The sequence below is a fragment of the Dendrobates tinctorius genome, unplaced genomic scaffold (assembly GCF_039654945.1).
Source record: "Dendrobates tinctorius isolate UK_male_01 unplaced genomic scaffold, ASM3965494v1 ptg000233l, whole genome shotgun sequence".
NCBI lineage: Eukaryota > Metazoa > Chordata > Amphibia > Anura > Dendrobatidae > Dendrobates > Dendrobates tinctorius.
The window spans coordinates 6352343-6368089 of NW_027361900.1; the positions used below are offsets into that span (position 1 = coordinate 6352343).

Consider the following 15747-nt stretch of genomic DNA (forward strand, 5'->3'; position numbering starts at 1 on the left):
GATGAGTTTTCCAAAGTTACTCTACCCAATGCAGACAATCCCCATGTTATTGAAGCATACAGACATAAATAGACTGAATAAAGCATTCTCGACATTCTTGTGGAGGGGGAAAAGACCAAGAATCAAAACGGAAAAATTAATGCAATCTTTGGAAAAAGGAGGCATCAAAATGCCAAATATTAGAGGGTATAACTTGGCATGCCTGATGAGACACGCCATAGACTGGTTAAGGAAGACAAACGGGCACTCAGACATACGTTTAGAGAGTGAGTTTTGTTAACCCTGGAATTTAGGGGCATTACTTCACACGTCATTGGCTAACATACCGAAGAAAATCAAACACTCACTGGTATGTAGAGATACGGTGATGGCTTGGAAAGCAGTGAGGAAAAAATTCGGTTTGTCCTGGAGAATCTCCAAACATCTCAATATATGGAAATTCCCAGATTTCCCAGCGGGAAGGGACAATAAATTATTTTCAGAATGGAGGAATAAGGGGATAGAAGGGGTGACGGATCTATTACATGAAACGGAAAATAGATGGCTGACATACCAGGAAATCGTGACAAAATATGGGCTATCCACATTCCAAATCCTTCAATACAAACAGATAGAAAAAGGGTTAATGTTACAATTGAGGGATGTTAGTATGGAACAGGTGACGAATGACATGGACCGAATTATTATGAAAGATCGACATGAGAACACTATTTCAGCTTTATATAAAGCTATGAGGGAGGTTTTGATTCCAATATGCCCAGAACAAATCTGGAGAGCATGGGCAAGACAATTAGAGGACGTCGAAGTAGGGGACAAGATATTGCAGGGGTGGATGACGATGAGGAAGGAGGTGATTAATGAAGGGTGGAGGGATACACAATTTCGGTTGATGCATAGAGCAATCTATGGTTTTAACATCCCAAATACACAACAGATAAACAGAGTGATCCAATGTCCCAAATGTAAATGGTCAAAAACGGACCTGTTTCATGGGATCTGGCAATGCCCAGAGAGCCAGAAATTCTGGAAAAGATTGCAAACATTTATACAAAAAGTGGGGAGTGTGGAAGTCGAACTGGATCCATTGCTGTGGATCTTCCATTATAGGAACAAGGGGCAAATAATAGCAGGAGGGGGGGACCAGAGGCCCAAATTACCAAAATTGTTCCATGGAGTGGCTATCATAGGCAAAAGGGCTTTATTGTCCAAATGGCTTGAAGGAAGTGTGCCGTCAGAGGAAGAGGCGTTGAGGCAGATTAAATCATTACTCAGAATCGAACAGCTGGAGGCGGAAAGGAATAAGGAGGGCCTGACGGGTAAATTTTTCAAAAAATGGAGGAATTTCATAGTACAACAGTGCGGTGAAGAGGAAATAAGGAAAATAGTAACTCCCTTTAAGTATACAGAATGGTATATATTGGAAGATATCCATGGCACTTTGGGGAAATTGAAGGTGATTAATGAAGGTGAGGTGTAAGGTCCGGGTTGGGACGGGGGGATAAAACACGTGGTGCTATATCACAGAGGTGGTGATTGTAATCTGTGTTTTCCAAGTGGTCTAGGCATATAGTGTGTGCGAAGTTGCGAGGGGGGGTTACTGAAAATGTACGATGACTAGGGTTAGCTTAAGGGAGGGTTGGATGGGAGGAGGATAGGCTAAGTTATTGTCTGTTTATTGGAAATACGTTTTAATATATGAAACGGTGCATTGTTTATGAAAATTTGAAATAAAGTTTGTGTTTAAAAAAAAACTGGGGGTTATTTGGCTAAAGTTGTGGGGGGGCAGGGCTGGCTCCAGGTTTTCGTGGGCCCCAGGCCAAAAAGTCCCAGTGGGCCCCTTTAACACATACCACAATTCATGATGCTCCGATACGGCAGAGAAATATAGGTATAGTACAATGACAAATAGTTCACTTCTTACATTACATGAGTGGTATCTATTTTAAATTCTACAATATCTCAAAAACTGGACAGTATATTCCACCATACAGTATTATTGCCACCACATAGTGCACTATACAGAATAATGATCCCCATATATTGCTCCATAAATAATTTATCCCATATAATGTTCCATACAGTATATGATGAGCTCCACATAATGCTTCAGTATATGCTGGACCCCCATGGATGATGCTCCAGTGTATGATGGGCCTATACTGTATAATGCTCCATATAAAATGGGCCCCATATGATGCTCCAGTGTATAATGGGCCCCGTATATGATGCTCCAGTGTATGATGGGCCCCATTTACAATGCTCCCGTGTATAATGGGCCCCCTATATGATGCTCCAGTGTATGATAGGCCCCATTTATAATGCTCCAGTGTATGATGGTCCCCATGGATGATGCTCCAGTGTATGATGGGCCTATATAATGCTCCATATATAATGGGCCCCATATGATGCTCCAGTGTATATTGGGCCCCATTTATAATGCTCCAGTGTATGATGAGCCCCATATAATGCTCCAAATATACTGGTCCCCATATGTAATGCTTCATATAATGGGCTCCATGTGATTCCCCATAAATAATGAACCCCATATGATGCTCTAGTATATGATGGGCCCCATATACACTGTGTGCAGAATTATTAGGCAAATGAGTATTTTGATTACATCATCCTTTTTATACATGTTGTCCTACACCAAGCTGTATAGGCTTGAAAGCCAACTGTCAATTATGTAAATCAGGTGATTGCATCTCTGTAATGAGGGGTGTGATCTAATGACATCAACACCCTAGATAAGGTGTGCTTAATTATTAGGCAACTTCCTTTCCTTTGGCAAAATGGGTCAGAAGAGAGATTTGACGGACTATGAAAGTCAAAAATTGTAAGATGTCTTGCAGAGGGATGCAGCAGTCTTGAAATTGCCAAACTTTTGAAGCGTGATCACCGAACAATCAAGCGTTTCATGGCAAATAGCCAACAGGGTCGCAAGAAACGTGTTGATAAAAAAAGGCTCAAAATAACTGCCCATGAATTGAGGAAAATCAAGCGTAAAGCTGCCAAGTTGCCATTTGCCACCAGTTTTGCCATATTTCAGAGCTGCAACGTTGCTGGAGTATCAAAAAGCTCAAGGTGTGCCATACTCAGGGACATGGCCAAGGTAAGGAAGGCTGAAAAACAACCAGCCTTTGAACAAGAAACATAAGATAAAACGTCAAGACTAGGCCAAGGAATATGTAAAGACTGATTTTTCTAAGGTTTTATGGACTGATAAAATGAGAGTGAATCTTGATGGGCCAGATGGATGGGCCCGAGGCTGGATCAGTAAAGCCAGAGAGCTCCTCTCCGACTCAGACGCCAGCAAGGTGGAGGTGGGTGTTATGATGAGTCACCGAAGGAGGAAAAAACAAAATACCAGCTAAGTCCAGAAAAACCAGAGAGGTTGGCAGCTATCGGATTGCAGACCCCTGAACCTATCCACAACAACTAGCAGTAGCCGTGGGGGGTTCCTACGGTGCCCTAGACCCCTCGATCACAGCCGGAGAGCTACATAGCCTAAAGACAGAAAGGGGAAAAACTAAACTGCCCCAGAGCAGCCCCCAAAGCAATAGGCAGCCCCCAACATATGACGCTGAAGCAAGATGAAAACACTAACACAGATAGAAAGATAGGTTGAGCAAATGATGGGGCCCAAGCTAACTACATAGGACAGGATAGGAAAGCTGCTGTCTGCCATCCGCAAAAACCCTATCAAAATGAGCCAACCGACTGATAGGAAAAACAGGCCATGAAGTCGCTAGGCTTCAAAAGACTCTACCAGTACTCAGGTATATTCTGAAGACAAAGCAAAAGATCAAAAGATCAGAGACAAAAATGGAATTCACCTCACCCCCAGCCGGGGATGGCAGAACTCCCAAAAAACAAGGCAAAACAAAAACAAAACTGAAGAGTACAAAGCAGAGCAGAAAAACTTAGCTTTAAGACGCAGAAATCAGACTGGTCTCCAAGAATCCAGCAGGAATATCACCAGCCAGGAAGAAGGGCGTCGGCAGCCTTATATCCAGTCCTCAATTCCAGCCACCCAGTTATCATCTAGCTGCCCAGGTGTTTGGTAATCAGTCTCACTACCTTCCTTCACCAGAGGAGGGAGTTCATCAGACCTCAATGGTGAAGGGAAAAATGAACTCACAAAAGTACCTCCCCCTTGTGGAAGGGTCACCGAACCCTCATCCATGCCACCAGGGTGATCCGGGTGAGCCCGATGAAAGGCACGCACCAATCTTTCGGCATGAATATCAGAGCCAGAGACCCAGTAATTATCCTCCTGACCATAACCCTTCCACTTAACCAAATACTGGAGTCTCCGTCTAGCCAGACAGGAATCCAGTATCTTCTCTACCTCATACTCCATGTTACCTTCAACCAATACAGGGTCAGGAGGTGCCACCCCAAACCAACAAACCTCTTCAACAAGGACTTATGGAACACATTATGAATCTTAAACGTGACAGGAAGAGCCAACCGAAAAGAGACCGGATTAATAATCTCCAAAATCTTGTAAGGTCCAATAAATCTAAGCTTAAACTTAGGAGAAGCCACCTTCATAGCGATATTTTTTGATGACAACCAAACCATATCACCCACCTTAAACTGGGGACCAATGGTCCTATGTCGGTTGGAAAACCGCTGGGCCTTTTCCTGGGAGAGAGACAATTTATCTACCACTTGGTCCTAGATCTGGTGCATTCTCTCCACCACAGTCTCAACACCTGGGCAGGCAGAAGGCTCCACCTGCCCTGAAGAAAATCGAGGATGAAACCCAAAGTTACAAAAAAAAGGTGACAACAAAGTGGCAGAACTAGCTCTATTATTTAAAGCAAATTTGGCCAAGGGCAAAAATGAAACCCAATCATCCTGATCAGCGGAAATAAAACATCTCAAATACGACTCCAAAGTCTGGTTTGTTCTCTCCGTCTGCCCGTTGGTCTGAGGGTGAAACGTAGAGGAGAAGGACAACTGAATTCCCAGCTTGGAACAGAAAGTCCTCCAAAATCTAGACACAAACTGAACTCCTCTGTCAGACACAATGTTCTCAGGAATCCCGTGCAAGCGAACTACCTGTTGCAAAAACAAGGGCACCAACTCAGAGGAAGATGGCAACTTAGGGAGTGGTACAAGATGGACCATCTTAGAGAATCTATCACAAATCACCCAAATAACGGTCATTCTCTGAGAGACAGGCATATCAGAGATAAAATCCATTGAAATATGGGTCCATGGCCTCTTGGGCACCGGCAAAGGCATCAACAACCCACTAGAGCGAGAACAAGGTTTAGACCGGGAGCAAGTCCCACAGGACTGCACAAAATTCCTGACATCACGAGACAAGGCGGGCCACCAAAAAGACCGACTCACCAGATCTCTAGTACCAAAAATACCTGGATGACCAGCCAATGCAGAGCAATGAACTTCAGACATCACTCTCTTCCTCCACTGGTCAGGAACATACAGCTTTCCACTGGGACAATGCTCAGGTTTGTCCTCCTGAAACTCTTCCAGAGCACGTCTCAAATCGGGCGAGATGGCAGAAAGAACTACCCCCTCACCTAAGATGGTAGCAGGCTTGGTCACAACAGGAGAATCAGCAAAGAAACTCCTAGAGAGGGCGTCTGCCTTGACATTCTTAGTGCCAGGAAGAAAAGAGACCACAAAATCAAAACGTGTGAAAAACAAGGCCCACCTAGCCTGTCTAGGATTCAAGCGTTTGGCCGACTCTAGGTAAATCAAATTCTTGTGGTCAGTAAGGACCACGACCTGGTGTTTAGCTCCCTCCAACCAATGTCTCCACTCCTCAAATGCCCATTTCATGGCCAACAGTTCCCGATTCCCCACATCATAGTTACGTTCGGATGGGGAGAACTTTCGGGAAAAGAAAGCACAGGGATTCATTTTAGATGTCACAGGATCTTTTTGGGACAAAACAGCTCCTGAACCAATCTCAGAGGCGCCCACCTCTACCTGAAACGGGAGTGAGACATCAGGTTGCCGCAGAACCGGAGCAGAAGTGAATCTTCGCTTCAGCTCCTGAAAGGAAGAAACAGCCTCCGGAGACCAATTCAGCACATCAGCTCCCTTCTTAGTCAAATCAGTCAATGGCCTGGCAATACTAGAAAAATTAGCTATAAATTTCCGATAAAAATTAGCAAAACCCAAAAACTTCTGAAGGGCCTTCAAAGAAGTGGGCTGAACCCAATCATAAATGGCCTGTACCTTGGCCGGGTCCATTTCAATAGTTGACGGAGACAAAATGAATCCCAAAAATGAAATCCTCTGTACCCCAAAAAGGCATTTCGATCCCTTGAAGTACAGGGAATTCTCCCTCAAAATCCGGAACACAGTCCGAACATGTTCCACATGGGAGTCCCAATCCTTGGAAAAGATCAAAATATCATCCAAATAGATAATCAAAAATTTATCCACAAAGTCTCGGAAAATATCGTTCATGAAGGATTGGAAGACAGAAGGGGCATTAGTGAGCCCAAAAGGCATCACCAGGTACTCAAAATGTCCCTCCGGAGTATTACACGCCGTCTTCCATTCATCCCCATGCTTAATGCGAATAAGATTATACGCCCCCCAGAGGTCAAGCTTGGTAAACCAGCAAGCACCTTTACCTCTGGAGAATAGATCAGAAATCAGGGGTAACGGATACTGATATTTAACAAATTTTGTTGAGGGCACGATAGTCAATACAAGGCCTTAATGAACCATCTTTTTTAGCCACGAAAAAAAAATCAGCACCTAAAGGTGAAGAGGATAGTCTAATATGACCCTTCTCCAACGACTCCTTAATATAGGATCGCATAGCCTCGTGCTTGGGTACAGATAAATTGAAAAGACGACCCTTGGGAAATTTACACCCCGGGCTCAGCTCAATTGCACAGTCATAACTCCTATGAGGAGGCAAAGACGCAGACTCATTCTCACTAAATTCATCATAAAAGTCAGCCAAATAGTCAGGAACATCATGCGACTGGGGAGAGGTGGAGAAAACAGGAGCATCGCTAAGGGCACACCGACAACCCCAACTCACCACAGACACAGATTTCCAATCCAAAACTGGATTATGGATTTGCAACCAGGGAAACCCCAGAACAATGGTATCATGCAAATTATGCAACACCAAAAATCTGCAATTTTCTTGATGGTCTGGGGCGACCCGCATTACCACCTGGGTCCAAAACTGAGGTTTATTTTTTGCCAAAGGAGTCGCATCAATACCCCTCAAAGGGATAGGCGTCCGCAAAGGCATCATAGGAAATCCACAACGTTTAGTAAAATCCAAGTCCATCAGGTTCAGAGCTGCTCCCGAATCCACAAAAGCCTTGGCGGAAAATGTGGACAGGGAGCAGATCAGAGTAATTGCTAGAAGAAACTTAGGTTGAACACCACCCACAGAAAACGTGTGAGCACAACGTTTCTCTCATTTAGGGCAGACAGACATAATATGCGAGGCATCTCCACAAAAAAAACACAGCTTATTATGCCTTCTGAACTCCTGACGTTGCGCCCTGGACAAAACTCTATCACATTGCATAGGTTCAGACATTTGTTCAACATGTGGCAAAACCTCTCGTGCGGTCTTGCGTTCACGCAAACGCCGATCAACCTGAATGGCTAATGACATAGAATCGTCAAGACCAGAGGGAACAGGAAATCCCACCATAGTATCTTTTACGGTTTCTGACAAACCCTTCCGAAAGAGAGCTGCCAAGGCACCATCATTCCAGGTAGTAAGGACTGCCCACTTTCGGAATTTTTGACAGTATAACTCTGCAGAATCCTGACCCTGGCTCACTGCCAACAGGGCTTTCTCAGCTTGATCAATAGCATTAGGTTCATCATACAACAACCCCAAGGCTTGAAAAAATGCATCCACATTATTTAGAATAGGATCATCAGGTTTCAAAGAAAACGCCCAATCCTGGGGATTGCCGCACAGCAAAGAGATGACAATTTTAACCCGCTGCGCGGAGCTCCCCGACGAGTTAGGCTTCAAGGCAAAAAAATAATTTGCAATTATTCTTGAAATTCAAAAATGTAGACCGATCCCCAAAAAACACATCAGGAGTAGGGATCTTTGGTTCAGCAGCATGTGAATGAGTAAGATAGGCGGAAATTCCCCGCACTTCCGCAGCAAGCTGCTCCACATGATCAGACAATTGCTTCCTCTCCATTGAGAGAAAAAAAATTCCCCCTACGGCCTCAGAGATATAGAGGAAAAAATATACACAAAGAAATTCTGACACCTTCTTTTTTTTTTTTTTTTACAATTCTTTCCTGCTATTGAGTACCCTAGGATCTGCGGTATGGCCGGTGATTCTGTTATGGATGAGTCACCGAAGGAGGAAAAAACAAAAATAATAGCTAAGTCCAGAAAACCAGAGAAGTTGGCAGCTATCAGATTGCAGACCCCTGATCCTATCCACAACAACTAGCAGTAGCCGTGGGGGGTTCCTACGGTGCCCTAGACCCCTCGATCACAGCCGGAGAACTAAATAGGCCTAAAGAAAGAAAGGGGAAATCTAAACTGCCCCAGAGCAGACCCCAAAGCAATAGGCAGCCCCCAACATATAATGACGGTGAAGCAAGATGAAAAACACTAACACAGATAGAAAGATAGGATGAGCAAATGATGGGGCCCAAGCTAACTAAATAGGACAGGATAGAAAAGCTGCTGTCTGCAATCCGCAAAAAACCCTATCCAAAAAATGTCCCAACCGTCTGATAGGAGAAACAGGCCCTGAAGTCGCTAGGCTTCAAAAGACTATATCAGCACTCAGGTATATTCTGAAGACAGAGCCAGAGATCAACAGATCAGAGAAAAAATGGAATTCAGCTCACCCCCGGCCGGGGATGGCTGAACTCCAAAAAAAAACAAGGCAAACAAAACCAGAACTAAAGTGTACAAAAGGCAGAGCAAAACTTCACTTTGAGAAGCAGAAATCAGACTGGTCTCCAAGAATCCAGCAGGAAAATCACCGGCAAGGCAGCAGGGCGTCGGCTGCCTTATATCCAGTCATCAGTTCCTGTGACCCAGTCATCATCTACCTGCTCAGCTGTTTGGTAATCAGCCTCACTATCTTCCTTCGCCAGAAGAGGGAGTTCATCAGACCTCACTGGTGAAGGGAAAAATGAACTCACAACAGGATCCCATCTGTGTCTCCCCACTATTCTAACAATGGACTCTCTCTCCGCGATCATTTCCTCCTCTATACGGTTATTATGGGGAATGACACTGTGATGACTTTTCTTCTGGAAGAGACACAGATCACATGTGACTAATATTGCAATGTGAATAGAAACTTATATTTTCCGGTATTTTTCTGCCCTTACATTGTGGGTTATGAGGTGTTTGGGGCTTGTTTTTTGTTCCGCCCTTTTCCCTTTGTTGTTATCTTTCCAGTTGGTAATTGGGATTCTAATATAAGCCCATATATCCCGGGAAGTGTCAGGTGCTGGGATCTCATTATAGTATTAATAACAATTTCATTCCCGATTATTCCCGTCATTTATTGCTCATTACATTCTCTCTATATAATAACAGATTCCTCTTTGTTACACGTCCTAATACTGATCATTTATATCTCTATATTGTAGAGGAAACATTTCTAGGAGTGTATACACTTCACCACAAACACTTCCCATAGATTTTATTATCATCACTGTTATTAAGCTGCTTTTCTCTTTATATCTTTACCATATCACTGTTTATTCTCTTTTCTTACCCGTTGCACAGTTGCACTCTCACTGGTCACTTGGTGGGGTCACATTTGGCACTTTTCACATGCAGTTTTGTTTCCAGACCCCCCTCACTATCACTTTACCTGATTGATCACTACCAGATGGCTCTATGCAGCATTATTCATCTTGGTCTTACCAACAGGTTTTCATCCTGAACCTCCTGCTTCACTGGGGATGCTGAACTCTCGCGTGGTGTGGCCTAGTCCGGTCTCCATGGCGACGAGTCCATCCAGTGTCATTCCGGTCACTCCTCTTCGGTGTGACACCATCCAATCAGAGGTGCCTGGAGGCGGAGTTACCCGGGATGGCGTGTGACGCTGTTTCCTGGATCCCGCACGTGACACACCACCCGGGGGCGTCACAGATGCATGTACCCACGTGGGGTATACTCGCTCCCTGTGACCTCTGATTGGCATTTGCCCCAGGTCGCTCGGTTTGCACCAATAAGCCATCAGGGGTATGTCCCAACCACTATTAGGTGTCACGCCAACATTTTACTCTGATGGCACTTTTGCACATGGCCACTAGATGGAGCTACAACATTTGACATTTGCCTGAATTTTTATATCTACACATGGTTTACACAAATTATATTTTCTTGTGGTAACTCTATACTATTTATCATTAGAAGCTGTGTATTTCTGTAATTATCTGTATGTATACATGATTGATTACCACTTCTGGCTCTGTAAAAACAATCCCCTTTAACCCCTTTCCGACACCGGGTGTAAATGTACTTCCTCCCTTTGATGCGGGCTCTGGCAGTGAGCTCACATCTTTTCCGGCACGTCAGCTATTTTGAACAGCTGCCATTTGCCCCGAACAACCTCTGACAGCGGCATTTAATGCGCACTTCCAGCAAGTGCACCGGAAATCCCGCCCATCGGTGACCCCGTCACAGGATCATGGGTCACCGATGGGTTAGCATGACAACCAGAGGTCTCCAGCAGACCTCTATGCTTGTCACTGCCGGAATGCTGCGCGCCACCTGCTAGACAAAACCACATGAACCAGTGATCGTCCCGCCGAACTCCCGCTCTCCTATTAGCATGGGCAAAACACTACTCAGACAACACAGGGTGAGGGTAACACAGTGTGGGCAATGCTTTATTCTACCACAGAACAGGCAGATAACACATAGAACACGAAGAAAAGATGAGGTGGCACTCACCAGTGTAAAAAGTCTGTTCTTTATTGATCAAGCAGTTCACAGCGTGTCCTCAGGGAGATGGAGTATGCGAGTGATGACGGCCATTTTGCGCTTCTGCGGGTCCACACTTTCTTTACTTGGTGTGCACCCGAAGTGTCCGGTTACATGAGCTCATCATGGCTCACTGAGCAGTATCGCACCGAGCACATGTGGCGGCCGTGATTTCCCTGCCGTGCAGTTTATCTCTTTGTATGCTAACACATAGAACAGTCCCAGAAAAATACCCAAGATGGGGCACATTACAGAGTCTCACCCTCCACTGACCCGCCAGGATAATAGCAGCTGTGACTACAGATCTTCCAGGGTCGCAACTCCACCTGTGGCACACACACACAGGGGTAATGACAAGCATAGGAAATTGACAGTCCATACAAGGTACAAGGCCAGTTGATCCGAGGATCACAACCTGTCTCCAAACGTATCCATGGTTCAGCAATGGTCAATGGAGCAGATCTGTATTCTTCCAACCGAGGCTGAAAACCCCTAGGTTGTTTCCTATAGAATGATAGATCCGTGTCCCTTGTGATGATGTTGTGGCTGCTGTCCTGTCTCTTGTCCTTTGGATGTATAGATGTCAATATTACCGGCTGACACAAACAAAAATCTGTTTTCTTGACCAACCAGAAATCAACACTTACATTTAAAGCCAACATACAGATAACATTCTATTATTCTTCGTTTGCTAAAAAATATTCATCTGGTTAATTAAGATACAATGCTGTATGTCTTCACAATGCCAAAAGTAAAAAAAAGTTTTTAAAAATGTTAAAAAAATATAAAAGTTCAAATCACCCCTCTTTCAAAATACAGCAATAAAAAAATCAAACATACACATACTTGTTATAGCCGCGTTCAGAATCGCCCGATCTATCACTATAAAAAAGAATTAACCCGATCGCTAAATGGCGTAACGAGAAAAAAGGTCAAAACGCCAGAATTACTTTTTTTGGTTGCCGCAACGTTGCATTAAAATGCAATAACGGCCGATCACAAGATCGTATCTGCATCAAAATGGTCTCCATTAAAAACATCAGCTCGGCAAGTAAAAAATAAGCCCTCACCCAATGCGAGATCATAAAAAATGGAGACGCGACGGGTATCGGAAAATGTTGCAATTCTTTTATACTTTACCTAATAAAGAGGAGTTATTTTTACAGTGGCTATGGAAAGTATTCAGACCCCTTTAAATTTTTCACTCTTTGTTTCATTGCCGCCATTTGGTAAATTCAAAATCATACTATCTATTCCTGACACTGGAGGGGCTTATAAGCTTCCGAAGTATATAGTTTGAGGTCTGGGATCTGCCAATATGGGGCTAGTTTTCTGACTGTTTCGGATAACATGATACATGATTTTAGTTTTTTTTGTCTAGTCTCGCTTGAATATAGGTCAATATTAAATAGTCTCCTGATGAGTCGCCTTTGGTGAGGACGATGAAGCCCATAGAAATGAGAGGCTTGGAGAGTGAGTGTTTATACGTCACCTCACCCGATATATTGAACTGTGGGGTATATGTTTTTTTCTATTAGTCACCTTCTGACTAACCTTCAGAGGGTGAATTATGGGTATAGTTTTACATTTGGAATTAATAAAGTTTAGTTTTATGTCAGCAAACATGAGGAATGACAAGAGACAACCCATTTAAGAAGATTCAGTTTGGGTTAAAACTACTCCGACACTATGAATATAAAAAAGTCTTCTCCCCTATGTGACGACTCTGATGTTTATTAACAGATGATTTCCAAGTAAAATATTTCCAACATTAAGAAAATGAAAAAGGCTTCACTTCTGTGTGCCTGCTCTGATGGCAATCAAGGAGCGCTTTGTGGTTAAAATATTTCCCACATTAACAGGAAAAAGGCTTCTCCTCTGTGTGAGTTCTCTGGTGCTTGACACAATTTGATTTATTGTTAAAACATTTGCCACATTCTGAACATGAAAAAGGCTTCTCCCCTGTGTGAATTCTCTGGTGCTTAACACAATCTGATTTATTGTTAAAATATTTCCCACATTCTGAACAGGAAAAAGGCTTCTCCCCTGTGTGAATTCTCTGATGGCGATCAAGACTTATTTTCCATTTAAAGTCTTTCCCACATACTGAACATGAATATGGCTTCTCTGCTGTGTGAATTATCTGATGTTTAACAAGACTTGAATTATGAGTAAAACATTTCCCACATTCTGAACAGGAAAAAGGCTCCTCCCCCGTGTGGGTTCTTTGATGGCTATCAAGACTTATTTTCCATTTATAATATTTCCCACATTCTGAACATGAATATGGCTTCTCTGCTGTGTGAATTCTCTGATGTTTAACAAGATTTGGTTTCTGAGTAAAACGTTTCCCACATTCTGAACATGAAAAAGGCTTCTCTCCTGTGTGGGTTCTTTGGTGTTCATCAAGATTCCCTTTGTAGTTAAAAGATTTGCCACATTCTGAACAGGAAAAAGGCTTCTCCCCTGTGTGAGTTCTTTGGTGATTAACCAAATCTGATTTCCGGTTAAAATATTTCCCACATTCTGAACAGGAAAAAGGCTTCTCCTCTGTGTGAGTTCTCTGATGGCGATCAAAATCTATTTTCCATTTAAAACATTTCCCACATTCTGAACATAAAAAAGGCTTCTCCCCTGTGTGAGTTCTCTGGTGCTTAACACAGCCTGATTTATTGTTAAAACATTTCCCACATTCTGAACATGAAAAAGGCTTCTCCCCTGTGTGAGTTCTTTGGTGGATAACAAAATGTGATTTACGTGCAAAACATTTCCCACATTCTGAACAAGAAAAAGGCTTCTCCCCTGTGTGGATTCTCTGGTGATTAACACAATCTGATTTATTGTTAAAACATTTCCCACATTCTGAACATGAAAAAGGCTTCTCCCCTGTGTGAGTTCTCCTGTGGGTAACAAATTGTGATTTCTGTGCAAAACATTTCCCACATTCTGAACAGGAAAAAGGCTTCTCCCCTGTGTGATTTCTTTGGTGGGTAACAAACTGTGATTTATGTGCAAAACATTTTCCACATTCTGAACATGAAAAAGGTTTCTCCCCTGTGTGAGTTCTCTGGTGGGTAACAAAAGTTGATTTCTGTGCAAAATATTTCCCACATTCTGAACAGGGAAAAGGCTTCTCCCCTGTATGAGTTCTCTGGTGGGTAACAAAAGTTGATTTCTTTGCAAAACATTTCCCACATTCTGAACAGGAAAAAGGCTTCTCCCCTGTGTGAGTTCTCTGGTAGGTAACAAATGTTGATTTCTTTGTAAAACATTTCCCACATTCTGAACATGAAAAAGGCTTCTCCCCTGGACGAGCTCTCTGGTAGTTAATTAAATTTGATTTCTGTGCAAAATATTTCCCAGCTTCTGAACAGGAAAAAGGTTTCGCTCCTGCGTGAGTTCTCTGGTGAGTAACAAAATGTGATTTCCATGTAAAATACTTCCCACATTCTGAACATGAATATGACTTCTTTGCTTTAGGAGCAGTTGGCTTTTTATTGCCTCTTTTGTGACTTTGATTTTCCTTAGTAGTCATTAATGAATCAGAAGATGGGACCTGTTTCAAAGGATCAGATGAGAAATCTTTGCTGTGAATGGATAATGATATATCTGGAGTAACAGCAATCACTTCAGTTCTATCTCGTATGATCTCAAGATCATCAGATTTAAAAGTTGAAGATGTCAGCTGTCCCTCTGATCTCCTGTTATAGTCATCTGCTAAGATAAAAAAACAATTATTTTTTAATAAAATATCCTTGAGTTTTATATATTTGAACATTTCTACTTAAACTGTCCATAAAAATGGCAAGCTTTGTAATAAACTTTATTTACCAAGACAAGGACAGTTCACAGTCTAATAGAAAATCTTGTTGGATGAACAGGGTCGGACTGGGATGCCTAGGGCCCACCCTATGGCTACCATAAACAGTTTTATTACGTGTTCATTTTTTGGCCTCTCCCACTAAAACGTGTGCCTTTTTGCAAGCTGTACAGTGTGCAAAAGAGAACGCTCTCAGCCTCCAATATATCGTACAGACCGCACTCTCAGCCTCCTATATATCGTAAAGACCGCACCCTCAGCCTCCAATATATCATACAGACCACACTCTCAGCCTCCTATATATCATACAGACCGCACTCTCAGCCTCCTATATATCGTACAGACCACACTCTCAGCCTCCTATATATCGTACAGACCACACTCTCAGCCTCCTATATATCGAACAGACCGCACTCTCAGCCTCCTATATATCATACAGACCGCACTCTCAGCCTCCTATATATCGTAAAGACCGCACCCTCAGCCTCCAATATATCATACAGACCGCACTCTCAGCCTCCTATATATCGTACAGACCGCACTCTCAGCCTCCAATATATCGTACAGACCGCACTCTCAGCCTCCAATATATCGTAAAGACCGCACCCTCAGCCTCCAATATATCATACAGACCACACTCTCAGCCTCCTATATATCGTACAGACCGCACTCTCAGCCTCCTATATATCGTAAAGACCGCACCCTCAGCCTCCAATATATCATACAGACCACACTCTCAGCCTCCTATATATCGAACAGACCGCACTCTCAGCCTCCAAAATATCATACAGACCGCACTCTCAGCCTCCTATATATCGTAAAGACCGCACCCTCAGCCTCCAATATATCATACAGACCGCACTCTCAGCCTCCTATATATCGTACAGACCGCACTCTCAGCCTCCAATATATCGTACAGACCGCACTCTCAGCCTCCAATATATCGTACAGACCGCACTCTCAGCCTCCA

The 15747-nt window shown here is 43.3% G+C and overlaps 1 protein-coding gene across 1 annotated transcript; it reads right to left on the reverse strand.

Moving 5' to 3' along the window:
• Nucleotides 1-10860: 10860 nt before the first annotated feature.
• On the reverse strand, nt 10861-15018 carry LOC141060234 (uncharacterized). Its single transcript, XM_073556465.1, has one exon. The coding sequence runs from the start codon at nt 14733-14735 to the stop codon at nt 12813-12815; it is 1923 nt and encodes a 640-aa protein (XP_073412566.1). The 5' UTR covers nt 14736-15018; the 3' UTR covers nt 10861-12812.
• Nucleotides 15019-15747: the final 729 nt, after the last annotated feature.